Source organism: Arachis hypogaea, chromosome 8 (assembly GCF_003086295.3).
Source record: "Arachis hypogaea cultivar Tifrunner chromosome 8, arahy.Tifrunner.gnm2.J5K5, whole genome shotgun sequence".
NCBI lineage: Eukaryota > Viridiplantae > Streptophyta > Magnoliopsida > Fabales > Fabaceae > Arachis > Arachis hypogaea.
The window spans coordinates 47,129,471-47,142,191 of NC_092043.1; the positions used below are offsets into that span (position 1 = coordinate 47,129,471).

The window sequence follows — 12,721 nt, forward strand, 5'->3', positions numbered from 1 at the left end:
CCTCATTTCCTTTTTAATATTATTAATTAATTAATTAATTAATTAATTAATATAGTAATCAAATTTTGAATGATTAATTTTAGTTGATTACAGTTGACACACTTGTTTTTGTTATATAACTAATTGACGGCTACTTTCCTAACCGTCTCCAATAAATCAGTATAAAGTTTATACTTTAAAAGTAAAGGTTAATTTTGATGCATGCTTTTGCACAGTTATTTTATAAAATTTATTTTTTAAATAATTATTTTTATGTGATTAATATAAAATATAATTATTTTTGTTGACGTAATATTATATAATTGAATATGTGTATAAAATTATTTCATACTAAAATATATTAAAATTAAATTCTTAGAAAAAACGAAAATAAAAAGTTTTATATTTTAGATGTTCTGGAAATAATAAATTATTATTTGTTTTGTATATGTAAACTAGTTTACGATTTTTATTGTTAAAATGTTTTCAAAGCTCAAATCTCTCTTAATTAAGAATTGGTAATTTATCTTTTTAGAATGAAAAGTTTGCCCTTTAATGTCTTTACTATTTTGAAATTTCAGTTAAATTTTATAAATTTAACTCCTGAATCACTTGACAGTATGGTAATATTTTATGAATAACAATAAAAAATATTAAACTCCTAAATCACTAATATTTTTTATTAATATTAATCAACACCTTAAATTAATACTTTATTTTTATACTATTAAGATGGTATAAAAATATCTTTATTAGCCAAATATTAATAAAAATAAATAAATTTTGTTACTAAAAACAAAAATTAAATTTATAAATGGTCGAATTGAAGGGACCTATAAAAATATTGTTAATATGTATACCAATAACTATTCTGTTAAAGTTTAGAATTCTTTTCTACTATTGAAATTGTAACAAATATGAAGTTAGAGTTAGATTGATCATAGAGCAGGGATTCCATTCACATTACAAAATTTACAAGAGGCAGGGTACATGAAAGCTCTATATACCTACCAATAACTAATCCTAAAAAAGAAAACTGCATTAATACCAACTTTACCTCAACATTACAACAACGAAAGAAAGAGATTTGCTATTTGTATTTACTATTGTCTCGTATACAAAACTGAAACATATTCCTCTGTCATTGAATAGAGTGTTTGATCAATTCTATGTATCATACACTCTATTCAATAATAGGGAATTTTAACATTGGATCCGTTCAGTATAGGAAACAAAACAAGTAGAAATAACATGGTAGAGGCAGTGTTATCTTGGTCCTGAAAGACGAACAGCAGAGAGATATGCATCACTGTTACAATCTGATGGACCTGAAGAAGTTGTGGCTCCTTCACTGAGACTGAAGACATTGGTGAAAAGGCGAGAACCCAGGTTAGCAGAACTTGTTGGTGGCTTAGGAACAGTGCAAAGACCTTCCAGCATTTGCACTACTTTGGTCATTGAAGGCCTCATTGCCATGTCTTCTTGTATGCACCACAATGCAACTTTTATAGCTATATGAACCCTTTCATCATTTACATCTTCTTTCAACTCTGAGTCAAGGATTTCCCTCAGTTTCCCTTCTTCCATCATCTTCATGGCGTAGCTTGGGAAATGTGATTTCTCTGAGGTTTCAGATGGATCATAGTTCTTCCTTCCGGCGATGATCTCTAGAAGCACCATTCCGTAGCTGTAAACATCACTCTTCTCTGATATGGCGTAGTTTGTTATCCACTCGGGGGCGAGGTACCCTCGAGTTCCTCTTAGAGTTGTGAAGACATGGCTTTGTTCTCGGTTCATAAGCTTAGCCAGGCCAAAATCGGATACTTTCGCCATGAAATGATCATCTAGAAGCACATTTTCCGGCTTGATGTCACAATGGATGATCTTTGAGTCGCAATCTTCGTGAAGGTAAGCGAGACCTTTTGCTGTGCCGAGCGCTATGTTGAACCTTGTATCCCAATCCAACCGAAACTCACCATTGTTCTTCTTGAATATCCATTTGTCCAATGATCCATTGGCCATGTACTCATAAGCAAGAAGCCTGTGAGTACCTTCAACACAGAATCCTCTGAGCTTAACCAAGTGCAAGTGATGGATGCTTCCAATGATGCTTACTTCAGCTCTAAACTCTTTTTTCCCTTGGCCAATACCTTCCAACTGCTTCACTGCTACTTGAGTCCGATCTGGTAGCACTCCTTTGTAAACCGAGCCGAAACCGCCTTGTCCAAGCTTTACAGAGAAGTGATTTGTAGCAGCTTCTAGATCCTTGTAGCTGTAACGGATTGGCATACCTGTTAGATTCTCCAAGAAGTTGTCCTCTTCCGAATTCTCCTCTTGTGACTCGGGTACATTTGGCTTCCTCCGGTAGCACCTAATTCCCACAAAGATCAAGCAAGAAATCACAAGCAGTGTTACTATGACAATGATCACTGTGACTATAGTGTGCTTATTGCTACTTCCACCTCCGCTACCCCCATTGCTACTACCTCTTCCATCACTAGAGATTTTGATGTAAGAAACATAACCAGAATCAGTGCCAGGTTTCTGAAAACTACCTATGTCATCCAATAGGAAACAGTTTCCTGAACTAAGGTGGAAGAACATGGCAAGGCATGAGCAATTTCCGTTGCAAGATTTTTGGCAACCTTCCAAATTGGTCTTCGAAAACGGCTTAAGAAATTGGAGCGCAACGTAATTGAGTCCATAATCACCTTTCATCAAAGTGATGGATTTATCGCTGCAGGCAGAGTCGAAACCTGGCTTGCAAGGCAGAACAGAAGGGCAGTTACACTTATTGTTCCCTGTGCAGATGCTATATGGATCACAAGTTTCAGGCGTATTGCAAGATCCTTGTGGTATTGTCGCCTGGGAAGGCGAATTCGATCCTCCAGCTTCAAGATCAAAGAAAGTGATTAACCCATTTGAACCCAAGACAGCAACCCAAGTGCCATTATTACCTGAAAGATTAACAAAAATGAATTGCCGCAAAAGAGCCCTGGTCTTGTCATAGAACCTCCACGACTTTTCGGCAAGCGTTGCCAAAGCCACCACACCGCCATTTTGATTGATGATCATGCGATTATCACTCTGCGTAGACCAATAAGGCTGAGGAGTCTTGAAACCAGCATAGAGTTTGACATCTCCTGAATTGAACTCAAGAGAATAGGTCAAGTTGTTGGGGCTAGGATCACTGATTAGTTTCATTCCCTCTGTGAAGTTCTGTCCTTGCAACAATGTATTTGTTGGATAATTGAAACTCTGCCATATAATTGTTGTATTATCCTTTCCAAGCAACACCAAATTTCCATTGTCTTGCAATTCCATTGAAGAAACACCCTTGCCACTTGTGTTTGTAGACCACACAACGGTTTCACCCTTATTCAAGACGACATTTCCCTCTTCATCAAATTCAAATTCGTCAGTATTTACAACGGGGACTGCTCGATTCGCAGTCCAGATCAGAGTGTTGCTCTTCACATGAACAATCACTACTAGGAACTTTGTATTATCATCAGCAGTGGTGGCAAATCCAAAGGTGAATTTCCCACTGCTTGATGCAAGGAACTTGCCATCCTTATCAACCCAGTTCATTTGAGCACCTTTGATGGATCCTGGATACACCTTACCAACAAATTGGACACCTCCCAAACACACTTCACACAAAAGCATGATAACCAATAACACCAAGGTACCCATAATTTGAAAGAAAGACCAATGATTTCTCATCATTTACTCAAAATAAGCCAATTTCCTATTGTGTGGTATGAGATTTACAAGGAACAAAATTCTGGGAAGTTGCGAAATAGAATTTGGTAAAAGGGACACACACACACTAACAAATGGTAAAACTAGAGGAAAACTTTGAAGGTGAATATTGTTTTTCTTACTTTGATTACACACGATATGAACAGTCACACAGAATAAGAATAAACAAATATTAGATTGTGTACCTAAGGATTGACCAACCCCAAAAACCAAAGCTTATCCATTGGAATCTGATGAATCCTGGTTTTGCACACAGGAAGCAGAATTGAATGAGGGGATAGACCCAGAGGAAATAAAGGATTGAAAATGGTTGGACACTAGGACAACCTTGAGAAGAAGGGAACGTAGATTGAATTGGACACTCTTAGCTTATAGTTCTGACTCTGAAAACAAGGCAATAAGGACTAGTAGGACAAAAGGTACTCTTCAGTCTTCTTTGACAATTTTGCACCACCAAGTTGCAAAAAATGGAAGGAAAAGCAGAAGAGGCATTTAAACAAACACGTGAAGTGCAACCACAAATGACTGATGAAAAGTCAGAGAAACCAAGTGGTTTTGTAACTGTGAAAGGTAAATAAAACTCAAAACTCAAAAGGGTATCATGGTCTGGTTTTTGTTTTAGACTTTTAGGTGTTGTTTCTGTTCCTACGTGCCTTTTGATGCCATCATGAAAAAGAGAAGAAAAAATGGTTTGAGACTTTGGATCTGACTAAGGTTGTGAAATGAAGAGAACATAAAAAGGGTGTGTGTTCTTTTCTTCTTGTTCTTTCCTTCATCTTCCTTTGGTTTTATTAAATTTCTAGTGGTTTGACTAATTGACGGATCCATAATCACATCTTCTGTTCCAAGTCCAACTTTCGTGTTCAAAATAGGGGACAGGTAGGAACAGAGTTTTAGTATAGCGCAGGTTAAACTACCAAATCGACGCTCAACTTTTTAATACGGTAACAAACAGAGAAAAGGATATATAGATCCTTTTTGATATGCGATATTTAAATTACTGTCAATTTAAAAATATATTTAAGTTTTTAATTTTTAAAAAATTTAAATATATCGATTTTTGAGTTTAATTTATTTAATTTAAAAAAAAATTATGTACGTATAAGTATCAACTAAATCAGTATAAAAAAAATTATATTTGATTTGTCTATTAAATTTGACAGATTCAAGTAAATATGAAGAATTGATATGTCCAAATTTAAAAAAGATCAAAAATACTTAAATATATTTTTAAATCTTCAAAAATTTAAATATCTTAAAAAATTAAAGACCTATTTGTCATTCTCTCCAAACATCTAACTTAATCTCTATTTATGTTTCATATTTCATATCAATTATATTTGAATATAATTATATTAAAAATTAAAAATATTTTTTGTTTATTTATTAAAAATTATAACTTTTTTAAAAAAATAATATTTTTAATTTTATTATTAAAAATTTATTAAAATCATTAAAAAATAAAAAAAGTTATTAAAAAATATCACTTTTTATCAATTTAATAGGGTCAAAACAAGTAAATATCCAATTTGGTTCTTCTCCATGACTAACATGAGTTATAGCGCTTTCATCATATTTCGTCACCAAACTTCACGGATGAGATCTATGTGTAGTTAACATTGTGACGTTAAGTGCCATCCTAGCTTAGAAAAAAAGAATGATTTATCTATTTTTTATATTTTATTGACAGAAACTCTCTTATCCTATTTTAAAATAAACAGAGACTGGATTAAATATTTATTGTATTTTAAATAAATTACACAATTTTATGTAATGCTTTTTACTTATGAAATAAATAAATAACAATAGATACTTAATTTTAAATTAAGAATTTTAGTATTGAATAAATTTTGATCTTTATATAAGAAGATTAATTTAGCTAAATTATATTTTTTGAAATCTAATCTGTCTTAAAATTGAGTTTGTTAAAAAATTATTTGTTTACAAAATATATTTTAATGATTTTATTAAAAAATATAAAATTAATTTATCTAAAAAAAATAATTTTTAAAGACCAATGTGAATATATCCTAAAAGATCTATTGCTTTGTATGTCCTATACAATTTGGATAGTTCTGTTATATTTTTACTGAAAAAACTGAATCTTTTTCTTTTTAGCGTTAGAAAAATGAATATATGTTAAATTATTTACTAAGCTGTAATTATAAAACCGAATATTTTTTTATATTATATTTTAGAGGACTTTTAAGTTATTCGATTGTCCCCTCTTCTAACCATAGTCTTCCATCTATAACTATTATATTTTCAACTTATATGATCTGTAATTTATATTGTTTTTATGTAAAATTACAAAAAAATAAACTAAAAAACATGCAACACCCACTAAAAGTTGAAATGTCTGGACTCTTTAATGAATCATGTTTAGTGTCTTGGATAAGAGAATACATGGGCCCTCAAAAAAGAATGCATATATATTTATAGAATTGTCTCTCAACTTTATAAATCAATCTTGTATTGCCTAAATAATAGCTTCAAATTCTTCTCTATTACTTGAGTATTGTTCATTGATATAGTATTATAGTGGCAATAGTCTTGTGTGAGACAATGTGACTCATTCTTTCTCTACTCATGTTTAGCTGCCCTTTGCTAGCTTAACACACCTTTGATCTCATTTGCATTCATTTGAGTTCTTCTAACTATGCAACATAAAATTTTTGGCATGCCAATTCTTCAACAAAATTTAGGTATCACATTAAATTATTAGTAAAATATTATACTGTCTAAGTAATTTTGTTATGTTATATCTACTGGTGCAAAAATAAATACTATTAATACTACTATAACTCAACTCTTTGGCCTAGAATAAGAAAAAATATAAATTTAAAGGTAGATATTCTAAAACGCATACTTATAAAGATTCAACTGTTAAGTCAGTAATTGTGAGTTACTCTTTACTTTTTTTTAAATATTTTAAGAAAATAGACAGTACAATAAAATGTAAGAAAATGACAGATTGATTCTTGTCAATTTTAAAATAAGATAAGGTGGTCCATGTTAATAAAATATAAGAAATGGACAAATAGATCCCTTATTCATTCTTCTTAAAGCAACATGACACTTAACGAAATAGATAGGAATTGAATTGGGTGTTTATTCTAATAAAAATAATTCTCACTTTTAATAACAATAAAAATATTTTTAAAATATTATAAAATACAAAAAAAATTATTTTTTATAGATGACAAATAATTTTTATATTTAAAAATCGTTTATATATTTGTTATAAATTTTTGTAAAAATATTTTAATAACTATTTAAAAAAACATACGAAAAATTATATAAAAATTTAGAGTAGATTTTTTCATCTTTTAAAAGTATTTTGGTCATTGATAAAACATCGTAAAAATAACATACTTAACATAAAATTATCAAATTACAAAGATAAAGTTATCTTATTTATTTAATAATATTTATAAAAAATCGCATCAAAATTCAATTTCTAAGGTATTTTTTGAGAATATATATTTAACGTTGATATTAAATTGTATTTTAAAATATTTTAAAGACATTTTACCGTTAATTAAAATGGAGTTATTTTTGTTAGTGTACTGCTAATTCAGGTACAAAATTAATAATTTATCCTATATTATATTTTTCCATTTTGTGAACAAATGTTCCAAAACCACTAATTAAGAATGATATGAAAAAAATATTAAATTTTAATTTTTTATATTTTTTTATGATATTTTTGTGATTATCTATAATATTTAAGGGTGTTCACGGATATCAAGTATCTAATTATCCGTCTGAATTTGAACCGAACTAATTAAATTGATTTTGAAACTAATGGATAATCGAATACAACTTGAACCGAACCGAATCGATGACACTCTCTATTAATTAGTTTGAATAATGATTGTGAGAGTGTAGAATCCAAACTAACTCATAGACCCGAACCCTTTATTAATTAAATTAAAAAAGATATAAATTAAATTAATATATATATATAACCCTAAATCCATAGCAGTTCTCTAGTCCCCATCCACACCCATCGTATTTTTCTCCCAAAAGAAAAATTCTAGCAAAACTTCTTCACCATTACTCACCTTAGCAAATCGGCGGCAGCTTCTTATCATGGTAATTTTTTCTCTGTCAACATCTTTGTTAGCGTCTTCATCAGCATCGTTTCTGTCAGTAACATCGTCGTCTCAGTCAGTATCTTGTTTTCCAGCAATGTCATCGTTTTCATCAGCATCGTCGTTTCTGTTAGTATTGTCTTCACCGTCAGCTCTTTTTCTGTTTCAATGCTTCAAAAATTTCTAAAGCAATCCTTTCGAATATTTTCTTTTTTCAAAAATCAACGTCTTATAATATTTTTATTAATCAAAATAATAAAATATTATTAAAAAATACATTATAACAACTAAATTTAAGAAATTATTGCATTATAAAAATCATTATTTATATACGTAATGTGCAAGTTTATTTTATGCAATATTACAACTAGCGAATTCCAAAATTTTTTAAGAAACATGAACAAAACATTTGAATTTCTCAAAATATTTCTTCTTCAAGTATTGTAAAATGTTAGGAGCTTGCCATTAAAATTTAGTAAATCATTCATATTGATATTATGGTTAACCAAAATTTACAAATTTAACTTCATAGATATCTTATTAGTTCGTATTGTATATTTGTATGCAAGTTCTTGTTGGGAATAATACACCATTCCCCCTTGAGAAAACACCTTTGACAGAGAAATAAAATAGACACAATCACAACACAAGAATTTAACGTGGAAACTCCAATTACCGGAGAAAAAACCACGGCCGTTGTCAAATGACAACCAGAGAATATCACTATGTGAAAATTGTTACAACACATAGACTTCTTTCTCTCACCGGCACCCCAGTACACCCACACTCTCTCAAAGCAAATATCTAACTACACCTCACAACACTCTCTAATCAAAGAGTACAGAGGAAAAGAAAAATCAGATACAAGCTTAAAGTGTTTCTGACTGGTGCCAAAAACAAATGGAGAACTTAGCCTCATATTTATAGCCTAGGCCATCCACTCCATTTGCTATTCTAAGCAATGTGGGACTAATTCAACCAAATCCTAATAATCTCCACCTTGATTGAAATAGTCACACATCTTCAGCTTCCATTGTCAACACCGACAATTCTTTGCTGCCATTGTCTATACCGACAATCATAGTTCAGAGAACTATCATACTCCACCATGAAAGTATACTCACTTGGAATTAGACCACTCCAAGCATTTCGCCTTGGTACAGATCGAAACCTTGCTGAAAATTCATGGTGCAACTTCCAAATTGGCTTTTCCTGGAAGTTCTTCAGCCATCGACCTAACTCCGCCGCACACCTTGCATCTCAACGCCAACCAATGCCCGTGTGCAATTGTGGACCCGATTGCCACAACTTATCCTTATCCATGGCAGTGCGGTAATACCATGAGGATACTTCTTGTCTTCTAGAGAACATCATCTTTCATACCAGAGATCTTCTCCTTCAACGCCTTGTGCAAACCTGATTGTATCAACACATCCTTGACTTGTATTTGCCACAAGCCAAAATTGATTCTTCCATCAAATTTCTCTATTTCAAGCTTCACAGCACTTGAATATCCTGACATTGTTGCAACCGTATACTGGAATAGTATAACTTAACTGTAGACCGTGCACTAGGAAGGGTCCCCATAAAAGAGAGGTGGGTCACAATGGACACACTTAAATACCAAGTCTTTCCTTAGCCAGAACCTTTCCAAACTACACTCTCACAGTGTCACACTGCCTTCCAGCAACAACAACAGCAACCAAAGATCAACCTCAAGCTACAGGACAAAATTCTTTTCTGATGTGGAAGGTCAGACTAGGCTGCAACCACAGAGCATACTAAGAATAAATCCCACCGAACCGAAGCTCTGATACCACTTGTTGGGAATAATACACCATTCCCCCTTGAGAAAACACCTTTGACAGAGAAATAAAATAGACACAATCACAACACAAGAATTTAACGTGGAAACTCCAATTACCGGAGAAAAAACCACGGCCGTTGTCAAATGACAACCAGAGAATATCACTATGTGAAAATTGTTACAACACATAGACTTCTTTCTCTCACCGGCACCCCAGTACACCCACACTCTCTCAAAGCAAATATCTAACTACACCTCACAACACTCTCTAATCAAAGAGTACAGAGGAAAAGAAAAATCAGATACAAGCTTAAAGTGTTTCTGACTGGTGCCAAAAACAAATGGAGAACTTAGCCTCATATTTATAGCCTAGGCCATCCACTCCATTTGCTATTCTAAGCAATGTGGGACTAATTCAACCAAATCCTAATAGTTCTAAAGTGTTAAATTTATAGGCATTTACACAAAATATTTTCAATTATTGTTTATGTAAAAAATTCTATATTAAATGAGAGTTTTCTTATCTCTTCAATCAATATTAACTCATTATTTTTTTCATCATCAAAAAAATAATCATAGGATATCGCATCAACAAATTAAATTAAATTAAATTAATATCTGATAAAAAAAATAAATACGAGTTCATTTATTTTAATTTATTTTTTAAAAATAGTACTTTTTTAAAATTAATTTATAACTTAGAGTTTGAAAATAAATAGATAAAAAATTTTAAAAATTAAAATTTATTAATTTAAAAACAATTATATATAAATAATTTTATGAGACTATTTTAAAATTTTTAAAATTTTTTAAAGACTATTTTAAAATTTTTTAAAATTTTTTAAAATTATTTTGCATTCTAGGTCATTCTAGAGACTGATTAATCCAAATCGTACACATAAACACCTAAATGTCACATGTATAAGTCAATGTTTTATGTCAATAACCATCATTAGTGACTAATGAAATTGAACTATATTGTTTAACTAACGAAAATAAACATTAAAAACTATTTTATGTATTTTAAAATTTAAAAAATTAAAATATTCAATTTAAAAAACTTCAGAGATTGATTTAAATAATTAATCAATAATACATATGTTTATATATAAATATATAATAATTAATTTGATAAATTTTTATATATAAATAATATTTTTATTAATTAATTTATTTTTTTATAATGTTAAATGTTACTAAAGAGATTGTTTTTGTGATTAATCCCAAGAACAAGAACAGGCGGTGCAACACGGTAGACTAGCGCACGACACCGCCTTCGGGAGTTGGCACTAATTAAGAAAAGAAAAAAAATATAAAAAAATTTTATGGTGCTGACAGTCAAAGTAAACATAGCATGCTGAACATGTATGTTTAAAGAGGAGAGTGACATGTAGAAATTTTAAAACTTTTTTATAAAAGCATTGCTATAAATTCCGTTTTGTTCTATTTCTTTTATTACAAAACTAATTTTAATATCAGTAACTCTTTGTTTTTTGGACTGGTCTTGACTCTTGAGTAACTCTTGAATAATAATTATTTTTGGTATTAGTCTGAAAATTATTTTAAATAATAATGATTGATGATTTATTAACTCCTTTTTCAAGTTTAATTAAAAATGTCTTCTTTTTATTAAAAAATAGGAATATTTATTGATTTTAATAGTTTTTATTTATTTTAATTATGGTGAAAAAGTATAAAAATTTTCATTTATTTTAAACTTTTAGAAAATGATAATTAATGCGTGTGCACGCAAATATTTCTATTTATTTTGAGAGGATTTATTTTTTCGTTCATAATTTATTTTCTTTTAAATTTTATTGACTTTTATGAATAGTTATTAATTGGATGAATTCAATTTAAATTTAAAATTTTATTGACTGAAAAAATTTAAATTTAAATTTAAAAAAAATTAAACCAATATATTTTTACATTATATTACACATTTATTCAAATTTAAATTAATATAATAAAAATTAATATAATTTTATTACGATTTAGATCGTATCGATTTATATAACTTATCTAAATTTTAAGTTTTAATAGTTTTATAATTAAAAATTATTAAATATTTATTATTTTCAACAAAATATATTAATTATCTTTTCTAAAAATATACTACAAACACCTCTTTTTTTTTGTTTATTAGTTTGATCTCCTTTACAACGGAAACAAAATAGGTATATGGCAAAATAATAATAATAATAATAATAATAATAATAATAATAATAATAATAATAATAATAATAATAATAATAATAATAATAATAATAATAATAATAATAATAATAATAATAACATATATCTTGTTTAGGGTAAAAAAACATAATTTTGAGATATATGTATGTATAAATTTTTTTTATTATAAATAAGATAAATAATATTACATAGATTAATAAATATTTTTTAAATTGTATATTTGATAAATAAAATATTTAATTTATTTATTTTAAAAAATTCAAAACATTAATATAAGAGATATCATGATATAGTCCAAAACTTAATTAAGTATTACTAATAACCATAGCTATATTTTTATTTTTGGCAATAATAAATATAATTGCCTATTTACTAATCACAGTGAGTGAAAAAAAATTTTCAGTCTTTATTAGTCATTCACAAATAAATATCCAGCCCAATATCAAAGACAGATATTGTCCAAGAATTACACAAAATATTAATTATTAATAATTAACTTTGTAATAAAGGAAATGGAATGAAACAGCGTTTATCACAAATTTTTATAAAGAAACTAAAATTCCAACGTGCCGCTCTCCTCTTTAAACACGCAGGTTCAGCATGCTATGTTTATTTTGACCATCAGCACCATAGAACTTCCCAAAAATATATTACAATGGTCATTAGTCAACATATGGAAGAAAAATATTAAAAAAATAAAAAATATTAAATTTATATCATAAAAATTTATATGTAATTATTTTTATTTAAAATTAATAATCAAATATTATTAGATAATAATTTAATCAAATTTATTAAATTTTTTAATAATTATTAATTATTAACTTAACATAAAATTAATTGCATGAGTTTTTTCCAACAATACGTACGCGTTAGC

The 12,721-nt window shown here is 29.0% G+C and overlaps 1 protein-coding gene across 1 annotated transcript; it reads right to left on the reverse strand.

Annotated features, from left to right (window-relative positions):
• Window positions 1–913: 913 nt before the first annotated feature.
• Window positions 914–4,672, reverse strand: LOC112707899 (G-type lectin S-receptor-like serine/threonine-protein kinase SD2-5). Its single transcript, XM_025759927.3, has one exon. It carries the CDS (start codon window positions 3,706–3,708, stop codon window positions 1,246–1,248), a length of 2,463 nt encoding a protein of 820 aa, XP_025615712.1. The 5' UTR covers window positions 3,709–4,672; the 3' UTR covers window positions 914–1,245.
• Between the last annotated feature and the right edge of the window lie 8,049 nt (window positions 4,673–12,721).

Bases quoted from the DNA above. Each gene is read 5' to 3' on its own strand.
- LOC112707899 (XM_025759927.3), bottom strand. From the start codon at position 3,708: ATGATGAGAAATCATTGGTCTTTCTTTCAAATTATGGGTACCTTGGTG.